General features: G+C 42.5%; 6 protein-coding genes and 2 pseudogenes across 6 annotated transcripts; 6 read left to right on the top strand and 2 right to left on the bottom strand.

The window, feature by feature from the left end:
* Positions 1 to 2,225: 2,225 nt before the first annotated feature.
* LOC121195788 lies at positions 2,226 to 2,802 on the top strand (annotated as a pseudogene).
* Positions 2,803 to 5,425: 2,623 nt separating this feature from the next.
* Positions 5,426 to 6,689, top strand: LOC121195958 (annotated as a pseudogene).
* A 1,380-nt stretch (positions 6,690 to 8,069) lies between these two features.
* LOC121195968 (histone H3) lies at positions 8,070 to 8,482 on the bottom strand. Its single transcript, XM_041059723.1, has one exon. The coding sequence runs from the start codon at positions 8,478 to 8,480 to the stop codon at positions 8,070 to 8,072; it is 411 nt and encodes a 136-aa protein (XP_040915657.1). The 5' UTR covers positions 8,481 to 8,482.
* A 365-nt stretch (positions 8,483 to 8,847) lies between these two features.
* On the top strand, positions 8,848 to 9,491 carry LOC121195974 (histone H2A-like). The gene has a single exon (XM_041059730.1). The coding sequence runs from the start codon at positions 8,848 to 8,850 to the stop codon at positions 9,232 to 9,234; it is 387 nt and encodes a 128-aa protein (XP_040915664.1). The 3' UTR covers positions 9,235 to 9,491.
* A 1,017-nt stretch (positions 9,492 to 10,508) lies between these two features.
* Positions 10,509 to 24,419, top strand: LOC121195787. The gene is made up of 6 exons (XM_041059450.1): positions 10,509 to 10,801; positions 12,170 to 12,194; positions 18,229 to 18,645; positions 20,753 to 20,972; positions 23,303 to 23,684; positions 23,987 to 24,419. Exons 1-6 carry the CDS (start codon positions 10,509 to 10,511, stop codon positions 24,417 to 24,419), a joined length of 1,770 nt encoding a protein of 589 aa, XP_040915384.1.
* On the top strand, positions 12,319 to 12,693 carry LOC121195979 (histone H2B 1/2). The gene has a single exon (XM_041059735.1). The coding sequence runs from the start codon at positions 12,319 to 12,321 to the stop codon at positions 12,691 to 12,693; it is 375 nt and encodes a 124-aa protein (XP_040915669.1).
* LOC121195966 (histone H1-like) lies at positions 14,286 to 15,060 on the top strand. The gene has a single exon (XM_041059720.1). It carries the CDS (start codon positions 14,318 to 14,320, stop codon positions 14,942 to 14,944), a length of 627 nt encoding a protein of 208 aa, XP_040915654.1. The 5' UTR covers positions 14,286 to 14,317; the 3' UTR covers positions 14,945 to 15,060.
* On the bottom strand, positions 17,493 to 17,879 carry LOC121195973 (histone H2A). The gene has a single exon (XM_041059729.1). It carries the CDS (start codon positions 17,877 to 17,879, stop codon positions 17,493 to 17,495), a length of 387 nt encoding a protein of 128 aa, XP_040915663.1.
* Positions 24,420 to 25,352: the final 933 nt, after the last annotated feature.

The following is a 25,352-nucleotide window of genomic DNA, read 5'->3' as shown; positions in this document are numbered from 1 at the left end:
CCTAGCTTACCTCCGTCAGTCAGCGGTGGCCAAGCAGCACTGACCAGGCTACGGGCGGAGGGAAGGCGGGGACTGGACGACCCAGTGCGCCGACACGTCTTCCTATTGGCTCCAAAGGCTGTGGACGGGACGTCTTCTGTTGCATTCATCATAACATAGTTTCACGGATTGGCCACGTGAAATAACTGTGTTGAACATGCATCACTTTACAAACAGGCAGAAAAAGAGAGAGGGGACGTGAGTTTTTCTGTGTAGTTTGGTTCCCTTGTGTGGTTTAAATAAGAAATATGGCTGAATGCTGAATTCTCTGGCATCTAAAACTGGAAAGGAATACAGTCAAGCCCTTTAACAAGGCAGAGGATTGTTGCACATGAACATGGTGAATCTACTCAAGAACATCTGATCTATCTCTTTACCACTTCGACTATCTTTCCTCTCCAACAGAGTCTGCATCAAGGCTTACAAAGCACACAGGAGTGCAAAGTGCATTTGAGTCTGGGATGGATGAAATGCCACATTTTTACAATTGCGAGTTCAGATTAAGAATGAAAACAAAAAAATCAGAATGTTTTTATGGATAATGAGTACTTAAACTTTTCACAGTTCTCCTTCTGGATTTTACTTCAGTGACACTGTGGCTGCAGGACTTTGACTTGTATTTTTTTACAGTGTTGTTCTGCTACTTTCTCTGAAGTCAAATATAGCATCACTTTTTCATTTCCACCCCTGGATAAAACTCCTGTGGAGCTCAGACAGTCTGACAGGAGTCCTGCTGTCCCTCTGGTGGCGCCAATACACCAAACAGTTCATTGTCAATGACCGCCTCTGTTTTCTATCACGTCCTCAGTCAGGCTTTGAATAGCTGTGACTGTCGCAGTTAGAAACATTGAGTAGATTTCTACTGAGCAGTGAAAATGAGCGGAAGAGGCAAAGGAGGAAAAGGACTCGGTAAAGGAGGCGCTAAGCGTCACCGTAAAGTTCTCCGTGATAACATCCAGGGCATCACCAAGCCCGCTATCCGCCGCCTGGCTCGTCGTGGCGGTGTCAAGCGTATCTCCGGCCTGATCTACGAGGAGACCCGCGGTGTGTTGAAGGTTTTCCTGGAGAATGTTATCCGTGACGCCGTCACCTACACCGAGCACGCCAAGAGAAAGACCGTGACCGCCATGGACGTGGTGTATGCCCTGAAGAGGCAGGGCCGCACTCTGTACGGCTTCGGTGGTTAAACTTATTTACCGTCATCAATCGAACACAACGGCTCTTTTAAGAGCCAAACACTTATTCAGAAAGAGCTCATGTTCTCAAAACGTCACTTAATTGTTACACTGTGAAAATGTTTCACATTAACATTTCAAGACTCATTTTATTAATGTCTTCTCAAATAGTTAAGCTGATCCAACTCTATCATCATGTTACTATCACAATCCGTTATATAATCATGCTACTTTTTCCACTCTCACACACTGAGTTGCTTCATTTCTCTGGGTTGAATCTTCTCATAGACAAAACATTGCAATATAGTTCAGGCCCAATGTGATGTGAAAACATTAAACTATGTCCCAGACTTCCTGAGCTCTGTAACAGTACAGTCAATCACAGGACATTCACCACTTACATCCCGTAGTTCTGTTGTTTTATAGCAACTCCATGAATCTAAAGCTGTCACAGAAAGTCTACCAACAGAGATCAGCCACAGAACATCTCTAATGCTCTCTGAAAGATTTTCATTTATTCCGTTTGGTTTGGTTGGGGTTTCTATTAAATTCACTAAAATTTTTTGATTGTTTGTTAATTCACTCCATTGCTGATGTTTTGTAACAAAATCTCTCAATTTGTCAGACTGTTTTGCTTTTTCTTTTCCTCCAATCCAGAGAACATTTCAAGAGATATGACCACAGAAACACAGACAAAGGCTACTTTTAACCTGCTACCAAACTCTACTGCACATGAACCCCAATTTTATTTAATTTTAGTTTTTGTCACTTGTCTGGTTGTGTCCGAAGTTATGTTTACACAGTGTAGTTGTTAGGTTTTTATTTTGTTGCATAGATGGAGAATATTTCATAGGAAGAGAAGTTTGGAAAAAAATGAAAATCTTTGAAATTGTTAACTTTCACCTCATAATTAGTATTTTTGTTTCTCGTTTTTTTACCCTTTCTTCGTTTTGACGTGGTGCTTCTTTTAATTGCGTTAGCTTCGCGCCTGAGGCTTGTTCATAATGAAGGATGAACAGGAACACGACCCTCCCTCTCCAGCCAGTGAGCAGCTCAACCAATCACAGGAGGGGGATCACACAGTACAATTTGCATGGAGCCTGTATAAGAGGGGTCGTTCCCTTCTAGAGTACCTCATTCGTCGCTGTAATATTCGCAATCAGTAGAATGCCTGAACCCGCAAAGTCTGCGCCCAAGAAGGGCTCCAAGAAAGCCGTGACCAAGACGGCCAGCAAGGGAGGCAAGAAGAAGAGGAAGACCAGGAGGGAGAGTTACGCCATCTATGTCTACAAGGTGTTGAAGCAGGTCCACCCCGACACCGGCATCTCCTCCAAGGCCATGAGCATCATGAACTCGTTTGTTAACGACATCTTTGAGCGCATCGCCGCTGAGGCGTCTCGTCTGGCTCACTACAACAAGCGCTCCACCATCACTTCCAGGGAGATTCAGACCGCCGTGCGTCTGCTGCTGCCCGGTGAGCTGGCCAAGCACGCCGTGTCTGAGGGCACTAAGGCTGTCACCAAGTACACCAGCTCCAAGTAAACAGCTGTGCTGCTGCACTCTCATCAATCCAACGGCTCTTTTAAGAGCCACACACTTTATCTGAAAGTGCAAACATTTCATCATTGTTGAGATGCTTTAGACCTCTTAAGTTAAATACAGATGTTTAATGCTGAGTCATGTAAAAGAAAAAACATAACTTGCTAAACTCAAAATTGCATAGGGTGTAGTCAAGAATAATTAGCTGATAAGTTATGTTATAGTTAAGTTATATTAGTTATGTCTTTTGCTGTGATGTTAGTACTGATATATTGAGGTGCTGAAATATAAATGTGGAATATTTCACATCAGTGTGAATCCTTAAGATCCAGATGAACTGAACTTATGTGAAGTGGAATTCTTGTCGATGTTTTGGCAAAATTGTTTTTTGAAAAGTTCATAGCAATAAAAAAGTATTGAATTGCATTGAATTTAAATATACTAAAGCAGAGATTTAATTTGACACCTATAAGTTCACATTAGTGTTGTCTATGAAAATGAGCTCAAAATGCAAACTCATCATACAGTCATTGACAGAAGTCTTGTTGCATAAGGACATAGTAACTTAAAATGGCATATAACTTTATTTCTAATCAATCAATTGTTACAAGAAATGTGAAGTGCAACTTGACCTGACAACATGCCAAAATTTCAACCACAGACCAAAGTGCTGATCATCAAGAGCCTGAAAACTAAGCCTGCTGCTGAGGTGGCAGACATGTTTAATGTATCCAAACGTCAAGTGGAGATGATAAGGAAAAGAAACTTGTGACTCTCATGACAAGCCCAGGTCAAGGCACTCTATATGACAACTGTTCATGAGGACTGTTTGTTGCTTTGACAGTCAGTAGTCTCCATGGCTGAATTAGTGCTCACAAACCAGCATTAAACAGAAGACAACAAAAAAATTATGTTGCATTTGCCAAGGCCCACAGCTTGCAGAAAGGATGGACAGTGGAAAAGTGGCAGAAGGTTGATTTTTCTGATGAATTATCCATTGAACTGCATCCCGATAGCTGCAAATATTGCAGAAGACCTGTTGGAACCCGCATGGACCGAAGATTCAACCAGAAAACAGTTTGGTGGAGGAAAAATCGTGGTTTGGGGTTACATCCAGTAAAGGTGTGCGAGAGATCTGCAGAGTGGATGGCAACATCAACAGCCTGAACTATCAAGAAATTCTTGCTGCCCATCACATTCCAAATCACAAGAGAGGGCAAATTCTTCAGCAGGATGGCGCTCCTTCTCATACTTAAGCCTCCACATCAAAGTTCCTGGCCAGCCCAGCCACCAGATGCGAAAATTATTGAGCATGTCTGGGGTAAGATGAAGGAGGAGGCTTGGAAGATGTAACTCATTAAACCTGATGAACTCTGGGAGTCCTACTAGACTGCTTTCTTTGCCATTCCAGATGACATTATCAATAAGTTATTTGAGTCATTGCTGAGATGTATGGATGCAGACCTCCAAGCTCATTGGAGTCATACACGATATTCTTTTTTTTCAAGGCACCATGACTTTATGTTGTGATGTTATTGTAGCATGTTTGTATGTTCAAAATAAAGTAACATTTCTAGTGCACTTTATTTTTGTATGCGACAAGCAAAATCTAACCTTTCTGTCCTAATTCTAATTAAATGGTAAAACTCAATGCATGACACAAAACTTTATTTTGGTATAATAAGCATAATCAAGAGGGCTTTGCCTTTCAAATAAGCCATTTCTGATTCCAACTGATCAACTACAAGTCATTATTTGTTGTTCCTACAACTTGGATAAGCGACAACACTTTTGTCAGGGACTGTATTTGATAAATGATTGGACGCCAGATCTTTTAAATCTTGCTCAATACAACACTGCTACACACTGAGTGATACATTTATGACACTCAATCATTGCTGTGAAATATTAATGACACTCAGCAAAGATCAGTCTGAACTTTACTCTTTACTTTTCCTTTTCTCTGGAGTATTTTCAGATGAGTAAACACTGACCTGTTACACTGACACACAGCTGTATCCCAGCAACATCTGGATCCAGTCTTTGTTAGACTGTTCAACTGATACTTACATCATTTACAGTGCTCACAGTGAAGACACTGAACCTCAACACACATGATCAAACACTGTAACATGTAAACACGTATTTCTAAATATGTCCAATAAGCTCCAGCATCATCAACGTCAAATGTTCCCAGCTCTGATGGTGAGTCTGGCTAAACTGCACCATAAGCCTCGGCCGTCAACTGTGTGTTTGCTGCTCGCAGAATAACGTCAGTTTCTTACAAACTGATCGTCAGCAGGTGGTTGTTTTTATCTCGGTTCTCTGAACAAACATGTGGAGCAACTGGAAAACGGATTTTGGTGAAACTCTGCTTCATTTTAAATCGTTTTAGAGGAGAAATGAGTGGGAAAAGCCGGTGAGCAGCGCTGGACTCCACGGTGAGCAGGTGAGGTTTGGAGGCTCCACAAAGAAAATGCAGAGAGCATCAGAGCTCTTCATGACTTCAATATGAAGAGAAACAAGTCCGCTATCGGCTCCATTCACTGTCAGCCTTCAGCTCCTCTCCAACAGCGATTTTTGAATGTTTTATCGGGGAAGAGAAAACACAAGTGTCGCGGGGATCAGACTGCACAGAGGAGCCAGGGCTGCATTGAGTCTCCACGGTTCTCATGGTGTGTTTAAGTGCCGCCTCCTGCTCCGAGCTCTTCAATAGTTCACTCAGTGACTGTGACTGCTTTGTCGACACTAAGTTCAGAGAAAATAATGGCAGAAGTTGCTCCAGCTCCCGCTCCAGCCGCCGCGCCGGCTAAAGCAGCAAAGAAGAAGGTCTCCAAGCCGAAGAAGGCCGGCCCCAGTGTCGGCGAGCTGATCGTTAAAACCGTGGCCGCATCCAAAGAGCGCAGCGGCGTGTCAGCGGCCGCTCTCAAGAAGGCTCTGGCTGCCGGAGGCTACGATGTGGAGAAGAACAAGGCCCGCGTTAAGACCGCCATCAAGGCCCTGGTGGCTAAGGGCACTCTGGTCCAGACCAAGGGCACCGGCGCCTCCGGCTCCTTCAAGATGAACAAGAAGGCTGAACCTAAGGTTAAGAAGCCCGTCAAGAAAGCCGCTCCTAAAGCCAAGAAGCCCGCCGCTAAGAAACCCGCAGCGGCCAAAAAGCCCAAGAAAGCGGCAGCCAAGAAGCCAGCAGCTGCTAAGAAATCCCCCAAGAAGGTTAAGAAACCTGCCGCAGCCAAGAAAGTAGCCAAGAGCCCCAAGAAGGCTGCTAAGAGCCCCAAGAAGGTGGTCAAGAAGGCTCCTGCAGCCAAGAAAGCCCCCGCCAAGAAGGCAGCCAAACCCAAAGCTAAGAAGGCCGCAGCACCCAAGAAGAAGTGAACTGTCCTCACTCTCTAAAATCCTGCTAAAAGGCTCTTTTAAGAGCCACACATCTGTCCACGAAGAGCTCATTCCTCCTGTAATGGTTTTGTTTTTAATTTGTAATATTGATACTAATAATCTGTGATGATAGCAGTCAATTTCCAGAAATAATTCTCTATTGCTTTAATAAGGGAGAGTAACAGAGCTACAGAAAATAATGATTGCCACTTTTGCAAAGGCAAGAACAGAAAAAGACAGTGGTTGGTAGACAAAAACCAGACATAGACTTCACATGATGAGGTGAAAGCAAAGAAACCTTCAAATGCAACACATTTGTGTGAAAATCACTATTTTCATTCAGGTCAGAAATACAGATACCGAAGTATGAACTTGAATGAATAACAAGAAAAAAAAAATTCCTAAAACACAGGACCAGTAGGCCTAGTAATAATGATGAATATTGAAATGTGCAATTGTACAATATAAGTAGCCTCTACTGTGCATTTCTCTTCCCACTTTGCCTTTACTTTCATTAGACTTTTCTTTTTATTTTACATCTCACGCTCTCCAATGTGAATAAAATAGTCTCCCTATCATGATTTATATCACTGCTTGAATGACATTATGATTATGTAAATATTTACAGCGATTGATGAACAGTCAAATGAGATGTTGAATGAATGTCTCTTGCTGAAAAGAAAATCTGATGCAGTACTCTCTGCAGCTGACATGAAAACATCAGGATCATGAGGAGTAAATAAGATGTAAAGTGTATTCACACTTCAGCACACTGACTTTGTATCACTCAGTGTGTAGCAGTGTGGTAGGAAGATGTCTGATGTCCAATCATTCAGCATATATGGTGAGTTCACATGCTGAGTGTATTTTACAATGATGCCAAAGATCCAGATCCTCTGAGTAGGACCATGCTACCAAGACTAACTGTATATCCACTAATATTTATTTTGAAATTTCAGTAAACAGTTAATGCTGAGTGATTCAGGGAAGAAATTATGCTCTCATTACCTGGATGTGCACATCCCTCTGACTAATCTAATAAATAAGACTGTTATAACAAAGTCCAATAAAGTACTGTCACAGTCAAGATGAATAATTTACTGGTGTAAAGAAATTAATCAAACTGTAAACACTGGTGCTTTTATTGAAAAGGAAACCTCAGGCAGCAAGTGTAGTGGCATGTAGTTTCTGTTGTTAAGCTTTGTATGTTTCATTTTAAAAATCATTTACACGTACATTGCAAAATGACTGTTGGTCAGTCAATCTTTGTTCCTCTCTTTCTCTTCTCCCTCTTCCTCAGTCATTCACAAGGTGAAGCCATCAGTTGTTGTTGCTGTGAGTCTGTTGTTTCTGACAGTCCCTTAAAAAGAGAGAACGTTGTAATGCCAACTTTTAAAATCTCTGCAATAAAAATAATCTTTTCCACTTATATCTGATCCACAAATGTGAATTTTTATCTGCAGCCACTGTGGACCATGAGGTTCTATACATAAAGCAGCCTCAGTGGGCCCACTTCGACTTATAACACAACCATTGTCAAAAATGTGCAAAGGATTATAAGGTAATCAGTAATCCTATCAGATCATTGTCTAATTACTTTTTGGGTGTCTTTGATTGACCAGTGAGATGTGAAGAAAAAAAAAAGAAATTCATCCAAATCTTGTCTCTGCATCAAGAACTAATAAGGGAGTAAGGATTAGAGAAACCCATGTCTCCTCATTATAACCCTAAGAACGAAATTAATACACATTACTTGTGTGTAAACTATTGTTTTTGCTAGAAAAGTCATCAAACTGTGCATTACTGATTTTGTATTTTAATTTTGTTATATTAACTAAAGTTAATAAAGTACAAGAGCAGGAGCAAAGGATTTTGCTTTTTAGTGCAGAGTGAGGTGGCTCTTAAAAGAGCCGTTATTGTGGTGAGTAGAGCAGCAGCAGTTTAAGCTCTCTCTCCGCGGATGCGGCGAGCCAGCTGGATGTCCTTAGGCATGATGGTCACTCTTTTGGCGTGGATGGCGCACAGGTTGGTGTCCTCAAACAGACCGACCAGGTAAGCCTCACTGGCCTCCTGCAGAGCCATGACAGCGGAGCTCTGGAAGCGCAGATCGGTCTTGAAATCCTGAGCGATTTCGCGGACCAGGCGCTGGAAGGGCAGCTTGCGGATGAGCAGCTCCGTGGATTTCTGGTAACGACGGATCTCACGAAGAGCCACGGTACCGGGCCTGTAACGGTGAGGCTTCTTGACACCGCCGGTGGCCGGGGCGCTCTTACGGGCAGCCTTGGTGGCCAGCTGCTTTCTGGGGGCTTTGCCTCCAGTAGATTTACGAGCGGTTTGCTTGGTTCTTGCCATCTTTGCTTATTCCTTCTCTTTCTCTGAACAGAATAAATGTATAGTTAAATGAAAGCGACTCTCTGCTCTTAAACTGTGGGACTGGCTGCGAAATAGTGACGCTGCTTCAGAGCTGCGGCTCCTGATTGGTGAGGGGCTCCTCGTGGAGCTCAGCACCGCCTATAGGAGCGAGCAGCCGCTGCTTATTGGAGAAAAGTGCCGCTCAAATTCAGAGCAGGCCGCCCTCTGCTGCTCTGCTGGGAGCCTCTTTTCTGATTGGTCTAGCACCAACCTTCCCGCGCGCTCTGCGGATATATAAAGGAGGCTTTCGTCTGGTTGAGACACAGTTTCTTTGACTTCAGAGTGCAAAAAATTAATATTAATTAAAATGAGTGGACGCGGCAAAACCGGTGGAAAAGCCAGAGCCAAGGCAAAGTCCCGCTCTTCTCGCGCTGGACTCCAGTTCCCAGTGGGTCGTGTCCACAGGCTGCTGCGTAAAGGCAACTATGCGCAGCGTGTGGGTGCCGGCGCCCCCGTCTACCTGGCTGCTGTGCTGGAGTATCTGACCGCTGAGATCCTGGAGTTGGCTGGAAACGCCGCCCGCGACAACAAGAAGACCCGTATCATTCCCCGCCACCTGCAGCTGGCCGTCCGCAACGACGAGGAGCTCAACAAGCTCCTGGGCGGAGTGACCATCGCTCAGGGAGGTGTGCTGCCCAACATCCAGGCTGTTCTGCTGCCCAAGAAGACCGAGAAACCCGCCAAGGCCAAGTAAAGTTGCGGCTCCTGCCAACCAGAAATAGAAAAGGCTCTTTTAAGAGCCACACAATTATGTCTGATAAAGGCACAGCTCCTCATGTCTACACCTGTAAAGTATTCTAACTGTACAAATACAAAAACAAGTTATGTTTTGTATATTCTTTTATGTAAGTAAATGGCAGGGCATTCACTAGTTGTAGTAAATGGAGTGTAAACTCACCTACTGACAGTTTACTACCTTTATCCCAGACTTTTCAGAGCATCTATATCTCAAGGATCAACTAAAAAAAAAACAAACAAACAGCAGTTTGGGTTCATGTTTCAAATGTGAATAAATCTTTGTGCTTCTCCCATTTCCTTTGAAATACTGAGGAAATTAATGTTGAAAGTTGACTCAGACAATATCTGTTACTGTAGATGCAAAAGACCACTCACATCTGAAACCACATGTAGCCATCAGCATATACAACATTTTACTGTTACATTAATTCCCATGTAAGAACAGCTGAGGTGGAATTGGCCAGTGTGATACTGTAACATGATGCACATTAACAAACAAGTGTGTGTGACTAGCGCGGTCTCAGTTCTGTGATTGGTCCAAATGCCTGATCGGTAGAGAATAATTTGCAATGTTAACTAAGTCTTCATTTCAAATAAATGAATGAATGACTGGATGGATGGAGGGAGGATGGATGCATGAATGAATGGAGATTCTTAGACATATTGCTAGCCTTCATAAATGCAGGATAAATGAGATGGTTGAGAAGAAGGTTTTTGGGGTTGTTCAAGTTGACCTTAGTTTACTGTTAACAGGATCTAAAATGTGGCCTTGGCTGTGTAACATGTTGAATAACATTCATACAGTTCAGCAAGTTTAAAAACGACAAAGAAAAAGAGTCTGATCGTTTAAGTAGAGACACTTGATAATCCACTTATAACATAAATAGTTATTGTCCAGTATGTCAAATCTCCCTATATGAGAATGTAGACTGGTCCTCAGCACAATGAGACTTGTATTTTTTACAGTGTTGTTCTGCTACTTTCACTGAAGTCAAAAATAGAAACATTTTTTCATTTCCACCCCTGGATAAAACTCCTGTGGAGCTCAGACAGTCTGACAGGAGTCCTGCTGTCCCTGATTCATGCTCTGGATCAGATGGTGGCGCTAAAGCACCAAACAGTTCATTATCAATGGCCGCCTCTGTCTTCTATCACGTCCTCAGTCAGGCTTTGAATAGCTGTGACTATCGCAGTTAGAATCATTGAGTAGATTTCTACTAAGCAGTGAAAATGAGCGGAAGAGGCAAAGGAGGAAAAGGACTCGGTAAAGGAGGCGCTAAGCGTCACCGTAAAGTTCTCCGTGATAACATCCAGGGTATCACCAAGCCCGCTATCCGCCGCCTGGCTCGTCGTGGTGGTGTCAAGCGTATCTCCGGCCTGATCTACGAGGAGACCCGCGGTGTGTTGAAGGTTTTCCTGGAGAATGTTATCCGTGACGCCGTCACCTACACCGAGCACGCTAAGAGAAAGACCGTGACCGCCATGGACGTGGTGTATGCTCTGAAGAGGCAGGGCCGCACTCTGTACGGCTTCGGTGGTTAAACTCATTTATCGTTATCAATCAAACACAACGGCTCTTTTAAGAGCCAAACACTTATTCAAGAAGAGTTCACATCCTTTTTTCTTAAACAAGTTGTTACAATGTGTATAATAAACAATAATTTTGTTTCATAATAACATTACAGTCACAAATTGTAATGTTGTCAGAACTCCTTTTATTAACGTCTCAACTCATCCAGAGGGTGTCACACATCTATAGCTTATCTCTGTACACAGTCTGTGTTCTGTAAGTGCTGCTCTCACATCACTATCATTAGTTTTTTTGTCAGGGAAGCTGATCATTTAAATCTAAACCTTTTCCTCCTCGCAATGTGTTTCATCAACACATCACTGTTATAATCATGATGCATCTGTTTTTCCACTCTCACACATATCACACTGAGTTACAGTTTGAACTTCATGTGGAGTTTGAATATGTGCCAGACTTCCTGAGCTCTCTGACAGTCCATCAAGAGTTTGTTGTGTTGCGTTTTATTTTCACAGGACATTCATCACTTACATCCAACTCCAGGAATCTACAGCTCTCAAAGAAAGTCCACCAACAGAGATAATATATATATATATATATATATATATATATATATATATATATATATATATATAATTATATAATTATAATGTGTATTTATATATATTAAAATTATTTACAATTATTCTTTTTAAATGCCAGTTATTCCACTCCAGTCTATGCATAGATGCTGATGTTTTGTAACAAAATCTCCATGGGTCTGTTTGTAAGAAGGACCATGATCTTTGTAGTTTCCTCACAGGTGAAGCCTCACCTTGACGCTCTAATCTTTCCCTCATTAGTCCGTTTCACCTGTAACAAAAAACTTCACAGGATCCTCTTGTATAATAATAATAATAATAATTAACAAAAATTATGTTTAGGCTGCTTGATGTGCATCGTCTTTTTTTTTCTCCAACCCAGAGAACATTTCAAGAGATATGATTGCATATTTGACAAATGCTACTTTTAACCCGCTACCAAACTCTACTGCATCTAAACCCCCATATTCTTTACTTTCATACATTCTTTTTCTTGTAGTCACTTCTCTGCTTGTGTCTCAAATCAAGTTTACACATTGTTTAGTTTGAATTTAATTTTGTTGGGTAAATGGAGAATATTTGTTTGGATAAGATGAAGATTTTAGACAATGTTAATGTTAACTCTTTTCCATTTTTTTTAAACCTATGTTATCTATTCTGTAGTTTCCTATTTGAGATGAATATGAGTATTTCAATTGTCGTTCTCTGCTCTGAACCAAACTCTTGTTTTATTGGGATTCTAATTTTACTCCTGAGGCTCATTCATAATGAAAGATGAACAGAAACACAGCCCTCCACCTTCAGCCAGTGAGCAGCTCAACCAATCACAAGAGGGGGGGTCACACAGTTGCGTTTGCATGCAGTCTGCATGAGAAGAGTGGCTCCCTTCTACAGTAACTCATTCATTGCTGTAACATCCAGAGTCAGTAGAATGCCTGAACCCGCAAAGTCCGCGCCCAAGAAGGGCTCCAAGAAAGCCGTGACCAAGACGGCCAGCAAGGGAGGCAAGAAGAGGAGAAAGACCAGGAAGGAGAGTTACGCCATCTATGTCTACAAGGTGTTGAAGCAGGTCCACCCCGACACCGGCATCTCCTCCAAGGCCATGAGCATCATGAACTCGTTTGTTAACGACATCTTTGAGCGCATCGCCGCTGAGGCGTCTCGTCTGGCTCACTACAACAAGCGCTCCACCATCACTTCCAGGGAGATTCAGACCGCCGTGCGTCTCCTGCTGCCCGGTGAGCTGGCCAAGCACGCTGTGTCCGAGGGCACCAAGGCTGTCACCAAGTACACCAGCTCCAAGTAAACAGCTGTGCTGCTGCACTCTCATCAATCCAACGGCTCTTTTAAGAGCCACACACTTTATCTGAAAGTGGAAACTCTTCATCACTGTATAGATCCCTTAGAGCTTTTAGGTTAGATCAGGGGAATAAATGCAGAACTTGTCTCAGCCTGCATTATAAATATAAATTTAACAAATGATTACAACAGATTTTCACAGATTGTAGGAGGAAGAGCTGTTCTCATTAGCTCTGTCAGTGGGTGAGTCTCCACTCTGCTCTGTACAGTGTGGATTAATATGATGAAACTGATGTAAAATGTTTGTTAGTGGTTAATAGTGAAGTGAATCTCTGCCCAATATCAACATGACAACCTGTGGGACAGTGAATGACCCTGGCACACACACACACACACACAAACTGTACTTTAAACAGATAATTAAAATATGTATTGACACTGATCTTGATGTTTTTTTGATTGTTCTTGTAATTTGAATAAATTGAATGTTGATGTTTTGGCAACATTGTTTTTTGAAACTTATTTTAAATAAAATATATTATTATATATTAAATATATGACATGCTGTGTTGTCTATTAAAATGAGCTCAACATGTGATCTTTTAAATCTTGCTCACTACAACACTGCTACGCACTGAGTGACAAAACTCTGTGAAATTATGAAATCACTTCTTGTTCCATGTTTAAATTTCCACTTTTCAGCTCTGACCGAAGCCATGTTAAATGTTTACTGTTTTGATCATGAACAAATTACACTCAATCATTGCTGTGAAATATTCATGACAGCAAAAATCACTCTGAACATTACTCTACTTTTCCTTTTCTCTGGAGTATTTTCAGATGAGTAAACACTGACCTGTTGCACTGACACACAGCTGTATCCCAGCAACATCTGGATCCAGTCTTTGTTTGACTGTTGAACTGTTTTCTTACATCATTTACAGTGCTCACAGTGAAGACACTGAACCTCAACACACATGATCAAACACTGTAACATGTAAACATGTATTTCTAAATATGTCCAATAAGCTCCAGCATCATCAACATCAAATGTTCCCAGCTCTGATGGGGAGTCTGGCTAAACTGCACCATAAGCCTCGGCCGTCAGCTGTGTGTTTGCTGCTCGCAGAATAACGTCAGATTCTTACAAACGGGTCATCAGTATGTGGTTGTTTTTATCTTGGTTCTCTGAACAAACATGTGGAGCAGCTGGAAAACGGATTTTGGTGAAACTCTGGTTCATTTTAAATCGTTTTAGAGGAGAAATGAGTGGGAAAAGCCGGTGAGCAGCGCTGGACTCTACGGTGAGCAGGTGAGGTTTGGAGGCTCCACAAAGAAAATGCAGAGAGCATCAGAGCTCTTCATGACTTCAATATGAAGAGAAACAAGTTCGCTATCGGCTCCATTCACTGTCAGCCTTCAGCTCCTCTCCAACAGCGATTTTTGAGTGTTTTATTGAGGAAGAGAAAACACAAGTGTCGCGGGGATCAGACTGCACAGAGGAGCCAGGGCTGCATTGAGTCTCCACGGTTCTCATGGTGTGTTTAAGTACCGCCTCCTGCTTTGAGCTTTTCAATAGTTCACTCAGTGACACAGACCGCTCTTAGTCGAAACGTAGCTCTGAGAAAATAATGGCAGAAGTTGCTCCAGCTCCCGCTCCAGCCGCCGCGCCGGCTAAAGCAGCAAAGAAGAAGGTGTCCAGGCCGAAGAAGGCCGGCCCCAGCGTCGGCGAGCTGATCGTTAAAGCCGTGGCCGCATCCAAAGAGCGCAGCGGCGTGTCAGCGGCCGCTCTCAAGAAGGTTCTGGCTGCCGGAGGCTACGATGTGGAGAAGAACAAGGCCCGCGTTAAGACCGCCATCAAGGCTCTGGTGGCTAAGGGCACTCTGGTCCAGACCAAGGGCACTGGCGCCTCCGGCTCCTTCAAGATAAACAAGAAGGCTGAACCTAAGGTTAAGAAGCCGGTCAAGAAAGCCGCGCCTAAAGCCAAGAAGCCCGCCGCTAAGAAACCCGCAGCGGCCAAAAAGCCCAAGAAAGCGGCAGCCAAGAAGCCAGCAGCTGCTAAGAAATCCCCCAAGAAGGCTAAGAAACCTGCCGCAGCCAAGAAAGTAGCCAAGAGCCCTAAGAAGGCTGCTAAGAGCCCCAAGAAGGTGGTCAAGAAGGCTCCTGCAGCTAAGAAAGCCCCCGCAGCCAAGAAAGCCCCCGCCAAGAAGGCCGCCAAACCCAAAGCTAAGAAGGCAGCAGCTCCCAAGAAGAAGTGAACTGTCCTCACTCTCTAAAATCCTGCTAAAAGGCTCTTTTAAGAGCCACACATCTGTCCACAAAGAGCTGATTCCTCCTTATTGAATATTATCACAAATATCAGTACTAGTCACTTGGGATCATAATGTTCAATAATTAAATAAAAGTAAGTTGAATACAAAACATTACTATTTTTGTTTACTATAATTTGGATGCAATAAGTACAGTAAGTTCATTTTTTTAAAGAAATGAACTTACATTTTTTTGTGTTTTGCACTAGAAAAAAAAAGTGAATTAGACATACAAGACAAGACATTCATAAATATATAAATCCACATGAATGGGCTTTTAGTTTTCCTTTTGAGGTTTTTTTTTTTTTTTTTTTTTTAGTTCTCAATCGTTTCACCAGCAAGAATAAAATGAAAGTTGCACATACAAGAAACTTTACACATCCATAAATATATAGAAACAACAATAAAAATAAATTTATTTTTTTTAAATAAAAAAAGAGTTAACTTCCTGCAGCAATGGAAATAAATAAAGCCTTCAAATTTAAACAATTCCTACAGCTGTCCCAACTTACAAACTTACTTGCTTTTGCCTTTTTTGATGAAAATCATTTATTAAAGATAATTGAGAAGTGCCCCTTTTAACAAGAGAAAATGAAATAAGAGGGGAAAAGTTATATTGAAGAACAACTTATGTATTATGTACAAGACACTTTACACATCCATAAATATAGAAATACATGCAAAACAATAATAAAAGTAATAAATCTACAGTTGTGGTATTATTACAAGGAAAATCGAATGGAGAATAGAGTTGAATAATTTCATAGAAAACAGACCTTGTCCAGGTACTAAACAGTTGCTTTACTTCCCACAGCAATGGAAGTAAATGAAGCCTTCAAAGTTAATGTAAACAGTTCCTACAGCTGTCCCAACTTTAGCTGATGACTTGACCAACACTGTCTTTGTACAGAGGGTTTGGAAGTCATCAGCTAAGTTAGGACATTTTCTCTTCTTTCTGGTGGAAATATAAGAACAGAGAAAAAGATAAGACTGGTTGGTCAGAGCTTCATCTTACAACAAGATAACAGAACCAGATAGATGCTTCACATGATGAAGACCAGCACAGCCTACAGACCTAAACCTCATGGAGCTGCTTTGAGATGAACTGGACAGAAAGTGAAAGCAAAGAAGTGCAACACATTTGTGTGGGACAAACTCTCTGAACAATATTTGATTTCCGCTGTAAGTGGAGTGTGTTCAGCTGCTGAATGAGTCAAAATTTAAAATAATGATTTATTTCTTTTAAATATCTAATTGTTAGTTTCTTCCATTAACATCAGAAAGATGGACATTACACTTATTAGTTTATTATTAGTCCACAACAACAACCCAGAGCTGAGACCAGGAGGCAGAGCTGCAGTCGTACACACTTCTCTGTGCTTCCCTTAGAGCAGTCACTGTCTGTCCCCCGACCACCTAAATTTATTAAATCAAAAGCAATCAGAGAAGTTAGTCATAAAAACTTAATAAAAATTAAAATCACTACTAAGGCAATTAAGGATTAAATGTGGACTACTGAACATTAGATCTCTGTCATCCTTATCTGTTTTAGTAAAGGATTTCATTTCAGATTATCAGTTTGACTTATTCTGTGTCACTGAATCCAGGCTGTGGCATGAGATTGTGTTAGTTTAAATGAATCCACTCCTCCCAGTCACTGTAATGCTCACATTCCTGGAGGCTCTGGTTGGGGAGGTGGGGTGGCAGCCATTCAGCTCAAGTCTTTTAATCAACCCTAAAGCTAAACTCAGTTATAACTCAAAACATTACAATTTTATTTGCTATAGCGTAACCATGCTCCTGGACCATACTCTGAGTTTCTATGTGAATCCTCTGAGTTTTAGTTTAGTTCTCAGTACAGATAAAGAAATTATAGTAGGTGATTTCAATATTCATGTGGACACTGACAGTAAGTCTTAGCACTGTGCTTATCTCAGTATTAGACTTAACTGTCTTCTCTCAGAGTGTAAATAAACCCACTCACTGTCTTAACTACATCCTCCACCTGGTTCCACCAAACTGGAAGAATCCTGCTTAGCCTGGCCTAGAACATAATAGTTGAGCCCTCTGTGATGCCAGAGCAGCCTGTTACTCTTCATTAATGGAGGAAAATAGAAAACAACCCCAGGTTTCTCTTCAGCACTGTAGCCAGGATGAAAGAGTCATAGCTCTCAGTTCATGAGCTTCTTTCATGAAAAAAATCATCACCTCCTGTGCTCAAGTAGAACTGATCTACCTTTAAGCACAGGGACCTTAGCCTTTTTTCTAGAACCAGACCAAACCAACTTTTCCTCACTCCTTTTCCCTCTTACCTTGCTAAATTTTACACAAAACATATTTTTAGTCAAACACCATTTAGATTTATTGTTGTTACAGTACTTTCTAAACTCACCAGCAATACTGAAGAAAAAAATTAAAATAAGGAGCTGCGTCTTTAGAAATAAGTGTGTGGCTCTTAAAAGAGCCTTTGTATTTGTGGTTGGCAGGAGCCGCAACTTTACTTGGCCTTGGCGGGTTTCTCGGTCTTCTTGGGCAGCAGAACAGCCTGGATGTTGGGCAGCACACCTCCCTGAGCGATGGTCACTCCACCAAGCAGCTTGTTGAGCTCCTCGTCGTTACGGACGGCCAGCTGCAGGTGGCGGGGAATGATACGGGTCTTCTTGTTGTCGCGGGCGGCGTTTCCAGCCAACTCCAGGATCTCAGCGGTCAGATACTCCAGCACAGCAGCCAGGTAGACAGGGGCGCCGGCACCCACACGCTCCGCATAGTTGCCTTTGCGCAGCAGCCTGTGGACACGACCCACTGGGAACTGGAGTCCAGCACGGGAAGAGCGGGTCTTTGCCTTGGCTCTGGCTTTTCCACCGGTTTTGCCTCGTCCGCTCATTTTGATTTTCACTTGTCTTCTAGTTTCATAGAAACTATGTCTCAAAAGGACAGAACCCTCCTTTATATATATCAGCGGAGCGCGCGGGAAGGTTGGTGATGGACCAACCAGAAGAGAGGCTCCCAGCAGAGCAGCAGAGGGCGGCCTGCTCTGAATTTGAGCGGCACTTTTCCCCAATAAGCAGCGGCTGCTCGCTCCCGTAGGCGGTGCTGAGCTCCACGAGGAGCCCCTCACCAATCAGGAGCCGCAGCTCTGAAGCAGCGTCACCATTTCGCGGCCAGTCCCACAGTTTAAAAGCAGAGACTCGCTTCGTCTTTATCTATATTTTTTCTGTTCAGAAAAAGAAAAGGAAGAAGCGAAAATGGCAAGAACCAAGCAAACCGCTCGTAAATCTACTGGAGGCAAAGCCCCCAGAAAGCAGCTGGCCACCAAGGCTGCCCGTAAGAGCGCCCCGGCCACCGGCGGTGTCAAGAAGCCTCACCGTTACAGGCCCGGTACCGTGGCTCTTCGTGAGATCCGTCGTTACCAGAAATCCACGGAGCTGCTCATCCGCAAGCTGCCCTTCCAGCGCCTGGTCCGTGAAATCGCTCAGGATTTCAAGACCGACCTTCGCTTCCAGAGCTCCGCTGTCATGGCTCTGCAGGAGGCCAGTGAGGCTTACCTGGTCGGTCTGTTTGAGGACACCAACCTGTGCGCCATCCACGCCAAGAGAGTCACCATCATGCCCAAAGACATCCAGCTGGCTCGCCGCATCCGCGGAGAGAGAGCTTAAACTGCTGCTGCTCTACTCTACCACAACAACGGCTCTTTTAAGAGCCACTTCATTCTGCGCTAAAAAGCAAAATCCTTTGCTCCTGCTCTTGTACTTTATTAACTTTACTTAATATAACAAAATCAAAATACAACACTAGTGATGCACAGTTGATGACTTAAATATTACATGGTGTTGTAAATAAAAAAATGTCCTTTTTTTTAATTATAATTAGAGCTAAGCCCTTTATTATAACCCTTTCAGAGCCGTGTTTTGTTCACGGCTCTGAATGGCTTAAACTGGGACCTGAGTACTAATTTCGTACCATAACATGTAAATGTCCTGGTATGACAATAAAGTTCCTTGATCCTTGATCCTTGATCCTTTCTTTTTCAGTTTTGTATGTAATTGTTAAATTAACAAGAATTTGATATGACACAATAACATAGGTTTAAATGCTTTAGCTTTAAACAGTATAGGGTGGTTTATGCAGAAAGGCATTAGGAGAGGCCAGTAGGAGATGAGGACATTTAAACTGAATCAGAGGGAGAGCCTGCTGTCATAAGGACGTGGCCCTCCATCAGTTTACAATCACTGTGATGTGAGGAAAACACTGCATTGAATCTGACATGTCGGATCTTTGTGCCTGTTGAAATTTTGCTCACAGGCTGTTGATTTTGGAGTAAAAATATTTTATTAGATATGTGACATGAATCAAGGTTGTTTTGTTTTTTTTCTTAATTATGTGTGCTGTATCCATTAATGTAGATACAGCACACACCTGTGTGTATTCAGACTGTATCCACATAGGAAGAGGTATAGAAATGTTACTGGGTCATTTTAAAATGTGTTAGCAACATGTTCAAATGTCACAATAAAGTAATAATGTAGTTCAGACACGTTTGTTTGTCCTGAGCTGTCCCCGCTCACTTCCTTTAAAGACAAATCCTTTTCTATTTGACATGTGTAAATGGGTTTTCTGATGGACTGTGTGTCTGTATACAGAATATCTTTGTACAACATGAACAGCTGTGTAGTATAGCTTCTCTTTTCTTTCAGGGGGCGGGGTCCATGTCAGTGGGGGTCTTGGGCCTTGTTCATTAGGGTAGCTGGTATACAGGTCCTGAAGGGATGGCAGATTGCAGCTGATCACCCACTCAGCGGACTGAATGATGCGCTTGTCCTTGGCGATGGCAGCAGAGAAAAAAATCATCTACTCTGTCTGTCCATCATAGAGGGGGAAACAGGTCTAGGTGGTTCCCAGACCTGTTTCTAATGACAGTAGCATGGCTGTGACCCATCACAAATCTGCCCACAGCAAAGGTGCAAGCAGGACTTGCCCCACTTGCAACAGATTGGGCCTCAAAATTGACCCTGTATCCACAATCAAAAGCAGACTGGATCCCTGCAATTCCAAGACATAAGAGACATGTTGGCATTTGTTTATGTTTATATTCTTTGCAGGACTCTGCACCCTCTGTATTCTTGTTTGATAAGCATGTGGTGCAGCAGACTAATTTTATATGCATGATTTGCAAGAACTTTGAGGTATTGGCCTGCACCAGGAACATTGTATTGCTGTCAATTTTTTACAGGGGTATGTTAGTTAGATATAAGTTTCTGATTTGATATTGCAACAATGTCTAAAACAGTTTTATAAGACTGAAAAAGGACCATTATGGATAATGAGTACTTAAACTTTTCACAGTTCTCCTCCTGGTTTTTTCTTCAGTGACACTGTGGCTGCAGGACTTCGACTTGTATTTTTTTTTTTTTTTTTTTTTTTAGTGTTGTTCTGCTACTTTCACTGAAGTCAAAACACCCCTGGATAAAACTCCTGTGGAGCTCTGACAGTCTGACAGGAGTCCTGCTGTCCCTGATTCATGCTCTGGATCAGATGGTGGCGCTAAAGCACCAAAAAGCACCAAACAGTTTATCATCACCGGCCTCTGTCTTCTATCACGTCCTCAGTCAGGCTTTGAATAGCTGTGACTCTAACAGTTAGAAACATTGAGTAGATTTCTACTGAGCAGTGAAAATGAGCGGAAGAGGCAAAGGAGGAAAAGGACTCGGTAAAGGAGGCGCTAAGCGTCACCGTAAAGTTCTCCGTGACAACATCCAGGGTATCACCAAGCCCGCTATCCGCCGCCTGGCTCGTCGTGGCGGTGTCAAGCGTATCTCCGGTCTCATCTACGAGGAGACCCGCGGTGTGTTGAAGGTTTTCCTGGAGAACGTTATCCGTGATGCCGTCACCTACACCGAGCACGCTAAGAGGAAGACCGTGACCGCCATGGACGTGGTGTATGCTCTGAAGAGGCAGGGCCGCACTCTGTACGGCTTCGGTGGTTAAACTTATTTACTGTCAGCAATCGAACACAACCCAACGGCTCTTTTAAGAGCCAAACACTCGATCAGAAAGAGCTCACATTCGCTTGTTCTATAGATTTTTAGAACGTTATGTGTTTTCTTACAATATTTCATAATAAACAAGCTCTCAGAATGTTACGTTGTTACAGTGTTTCATAAAAACACTGCACAGCCACAAACAGTGCCTTAACTCCCGTTGTGAACTCTATCCACATACACATCTATTGTTTAGTTGCTGTTCTCACATCACCACCATCACATTACTGTTGTCAGAGGGTTATCAGTTGGTTCAGTAAAATGTGATGTAATTTTACTGTTCACTGTGGGTAAAGACATGGTGCTGTCATTAGACTGCACTTGAGATGTGCAACTGGTGCTGGATCTACATGAGACAGATGTCTCACTGAACTTATTTGTCATCAACAAAATAACAGATGCATTCTGCCTCATGTATAAAATTTCTGATTGGTATAACATTTCATTATTCAAACTCATTGTTGGTTCTTCACATTAGAGACTGTGTGGACTTGAAAATACTCTTACTCCAACAGTTTCCTTTTTGTGTTTGATGGTCACCACATTGTAGAGGTTTGACTCAGCAGATGGTGCAGAAAACTGGATTTGTTGAAGGCATATATCAAACAGATGTCTCACTGAACTTATTTGCCATCAACAAAATAACAACACAACAGATCTTTTAAGAGCCAAACACTGAGCAAGGCAGAGTAATGTTGAAATTGCTGATAAAAGTAAGAAAGTCAACTCTGAAAAGGAGCCTGTTTACAAAAACAAAATCTGTAGTATTAAATCATTAGGTAGGAAACTGAACATTGTTTAATTGGTTGTAATTAGAATACAGCTAAACCTTGATGGCTGAATGTTCCTTCTAGTAATAAAAGCTATGATTTGAATGCGCTGTGTTATATCATGTTATATCAAGTTTTGTGATGTTCTGGCTTTGTTTATCAAGTTGCTATATGCTAAATACCACTTGGTTCATGACCCATGTACTGTAAATGACATAATTGGAGACTGGCAAAGTTAGTATTCCACTGGCTGCAGAAACCAAACATTTGTTTGCTTCCACTTACAGAAACCAGCAGTATTGCTATACCAGGCTCTCTCAAGGCTTTCGACACGGTCCTCATGTGTTTAACCTGATCCTAAGACAGTATCTTGAAGGCCTAATGATAAACAACACACTGATACAGTATGTTAGTTGACTTGTTGATCTGTTCTCCAACGTTAGATGATTATCATTGCAGAGATTAAGCCAAGGGGGGACATAAAGTCACCCAGATTAAATGGCAATAATGCCAGCCTCAAGTTGAATGTCTGGGGAGAGCTGTATCCCAGGGGAGCATATCAGTGGCACCCTCTCACTTGGAGCGAGTAAGTAAAGCGGCACTGCTACAAGCAGTAGGACAGATGATGACTTTATTAGGAATGACAGCTGACACCTGACTATGGAAAAATGTTTTTTTTCTGTATGTCTCTAATGGGCATGATATGTATGCGTCTGCAGTTTTAATGCAAGGAAGGAGGTCGCAGAAAACAATACTACATATCACAATACGAAACTAGTTATGAGGACCATCTCAGCAATAATGCCAGGATGGGGGGGCAAATACAAAAGGGGAGCTATTCTAGTGAGAAAAACATTTTGATAGTATTGCTGATACTCTCCTGCAATTGTTTTTATTAATCTATGTATTTATTTATTTTGTTCTCCTTAACCACTCAATAGATGAAGGATACATCTTTATTAGACCCACAATGGTGAAATTGCATCTGTCACAGCAGCAAAGGGACAGACACAGGCACCCAGAATACACAAAAAAAATCAAAAATATAAACACTCAAGATCTACCTTAGGAAAATAAATACTATAAACAAAAAGACAATATACACAGTGTGAGCAGTATATACAATATTGAACCAAGCAAGCATGGAGCTGTGTGTGAACAAACATGTATTATTTACAGAAACTGAAAAGAAGTTTCTTATATACACGTTGGCTGAGTAATATTTCTTAATCATCAACATACTAATTAATATAATTAGAATTTGTGCATTCTTTCAACACTCCCTCCCTCCTTAGACACATTGTCTTACCTCTGACACAGAGCTAAGTTTTCTAAATCTGAAACTTTACAAGTTTGTTACTCTTTGAACAATATATAATTGCATAATTTCTGCAGTTAATTCTTTTATCTAGATAAACATGAAACAAGAAAAACTGCATCTTTATCAGAGATGAGTGTGTGGCTCTTAAAAGAACCTTTGTATTTGTGGTTGGCAACAGTAGCTTTACTTGGCCTTGGCGGGCTTCTCAGTCTTCTTGGGCAACAGAACAGCCTGGATGTTGGGCAGCACACCTCCCTGAGCGATGGTCACTCCACCAAGCAGCTTGTTAAGCTCCTCGTCGTTGCGGACGGCCAGCTGCAGGTGGCGGGGAATGATACGGGTCTTCTTGTTGTCACGGGCGGCGTTTCCAGCCAACTCCAGGATCTCAGCGGTCAGATACTCCAGCACAGCAGCCAGGTAGACGGGGGCGCCGGCACCCACACGCTCGGCATAGTTGCCTTTGCGCAGCAGCCTGTGGACACGACCCACTGGGAACTGGAGTCCAGCGCGAGAAGAGCGGGTCTTTGCCTTGGCTCTGGCTTTTCCACCGGTTTTACCGCGTCCGCTCATTTTAACTCGAATTAAATTTCTACTGTCTGTACTCAGAGAAACTGTGCCGCAAACAGACAAAACACTCCTTTATATATCCGCGGAGCGCGCGGGATGATTTGCTCTGAATTTTAGCGGCACTTTTCTCCAATAAGCAGCGGCTGCTCGCGCCTGTAGGCGGTGCTGAGCTCCACGAGGAGCCCCTCACCAATCAGCAGCTGCAGGTCTGAAGCAGCGTCACCATTTCGTTGCCAGTCCCACAGTTTAAAAGCAGAGACTCATGTTCGCTTGTTTATACTTTTCTTCTGTTCAGAGAAAGAAGAGCAAGAAATAAAATGGCAAGAACCAAGCAAACCGCTCGTAAATCTACTGGAGGCAAAGCCCCCAGAAAGCAGCTGGCCACCAAGGCTGCCCGTAAGAGCGCCCCGGCCACCGGTGGAGTCAAGAAGCCTCATCGTTACAGGCCCGGTACCGTGGCTCTTCGTGAGATCCGTCGTTACCAGAAATCCACGGAGCTGCTCATCCGCAAGCTGCCCTTCCAGCGCCTGGTCCGTGAAATCGCTCAGGATTTCAAGACCGACCTTCGCTTCCAGAGCTCCGCTGTTATGGCTCTGCAGGAGGCTAGCGAGGCTTATCTGGTCGGTCTGTTTGAGGACACCAACCTGTGCGCCATCCACGCTAAGAGAGTCACCATCATGCCCAAAGACATCCAGCTGGCTCGCCGCATCCGCGGAGAGAGAGCTTAAGTCCTGCTCTTCAACTCACCACAATAACGGCTCTTTTAAGAGCCACCTCACTCTGCACTAAAAAGCAAAATCCTTTGCTCCTGCTCTTGTACTTTATTACCTTTAGTTAATATAACAAAATTAAAATACAAAATCAGTAATGCACAGTTGATGTGTATTAATTTCGTTCTTAGGGTTATAATGAGAAGACATGGGTTTCTCTAATCCTTATTAGTTCTTGATGCAGAGACAAGATTTGGATGAATTTCTTTTTTTTTTCTTCACATCTCACTGGTCAATCAAAGACACCAAAAAAGTAATTAGACAATGATCTGATAGGATTACTGATTACCCTATAATCCTTTGCACATTTTTGACAATGGATGTGTTATAAGTCAAAGTGGGCCCACTGAGGCTGCTTTATGTATAGAACCTCATGGTCCACAGTGGCTGCAGATAAAAATTCACATTTGTGGATCAGATATAAGTGGAAAAGATTATTTTTATTGCAGAGATTTTAAAAGTTGGCATTACAACGTTCTCTCTTTTTTAGGGACTGTCAGAAACAACAACTGATGGCTTCACCTTGTGAATGACTGAGGAAGAGGGAGAAGAGAAAGAGAGGAACAAAGATTGACTGACCAACAGTCATTTTGCAATGTACGTGTAAATGATTTTTAAAATGAAACATACAAAGCTTAGCAACAGAAACTACATGCCACTACACTTGCTGCCTGAGGTTTCCTTTTCAATAAAAGCACCAGTGTTTACAGTTTGATTAATTTCTTTACACCAGTAAATTATTCATCTTGACTGTGACAGTACTTTATTGGACTTTGTTATAACAGTCCTATTTATTAGATTAGTCAGAGGGATGTGCACATCCAGGTAATGAGAGCATAATTTCTTCCCTGAATCACTCAGCATTAACTGTTTACTGAAATTTCAGAGTAA

Source organism: Toxotes jaculatrix, chromosome 16 (genome assembly GCF_017976425.1).
Source record: "Toxotes jaculatrix isolate fToxJac2 chromosome 16, fToxJac2.pri, whole genome shotgun sequence".
Classification (NCBI taxonomy): domain Eukaryota; kingdom Metazoa; phylum Chordata; class Actinopteri; family Toxotidae; genus Toxotes; species Toxotes jaculatrix.
Note: the sequence above shows the minus strand (reverse complement) of the source record. Positions and strands in the feature narration are given on the sequence as shown.

Excerpts from the sequence above, each read along its gene's own strand:
- LOC121195968 (XM_041059723.1), bottom strand. The coding sequence starts at position 8,480 with ATGGCAAGAACCAAGCAAACCGCTCGTAAATCTACTGGAGGCAAAGCC.
- LOC121195787 (XM_041059450.1), top strand. The coding sequence starts at position 10,509 with ATGAGCGGAAGAGGCAAAGGAGGAAAAGGACTCGGTAAAGGAGGCGCT. Across the intron at positions 10,802-12,169 it reads AAGAGGCAGGGCCGCACTCT|AAACACAGCCCTCCACCTTC; the intron begins GTACGGCTTCGG and ends AAAGATGAACAG. Across the intron at positions 18,646-20,752 it reads GCCGCATCCGCGGAGAGAGA|GGTATCACCAAGCCCGCTAT; the intron begins GCTTAAACTGCT and ends GACAACATCCAG.
- LOC121195973 (XM_041059729.1), bottom strand. The coding sequence starts at position 17,879 with ATGAGCGGACGAGGCAAAACCGGTGGAAAAGCCAGAGCCAAGGCAAAG.
- LOC121195966 (XM_041059720.1), top strand. The coding sequence starts at position 14,318 with ATGGCAGAAGTTGCTCCAGCTCCCGCTCCAGCCGCCGCGCCGGCTAAA.
- LOC121195974 (XM_041059730.1), top strand. The coding sequence starts at position 8,848 with ATGAGTGGACGCGGCAAAACCGGTGGAAAAGCCAGAGCCAAGGCAAAG.
- LOC121195979 (XM_041059735.1), top strand. The coding sequence starts at position 12,319 with ATGCCTGAACCCGCAAAGTCCGCGCCCAAGAAGGGCTCCAAGAAAGCC.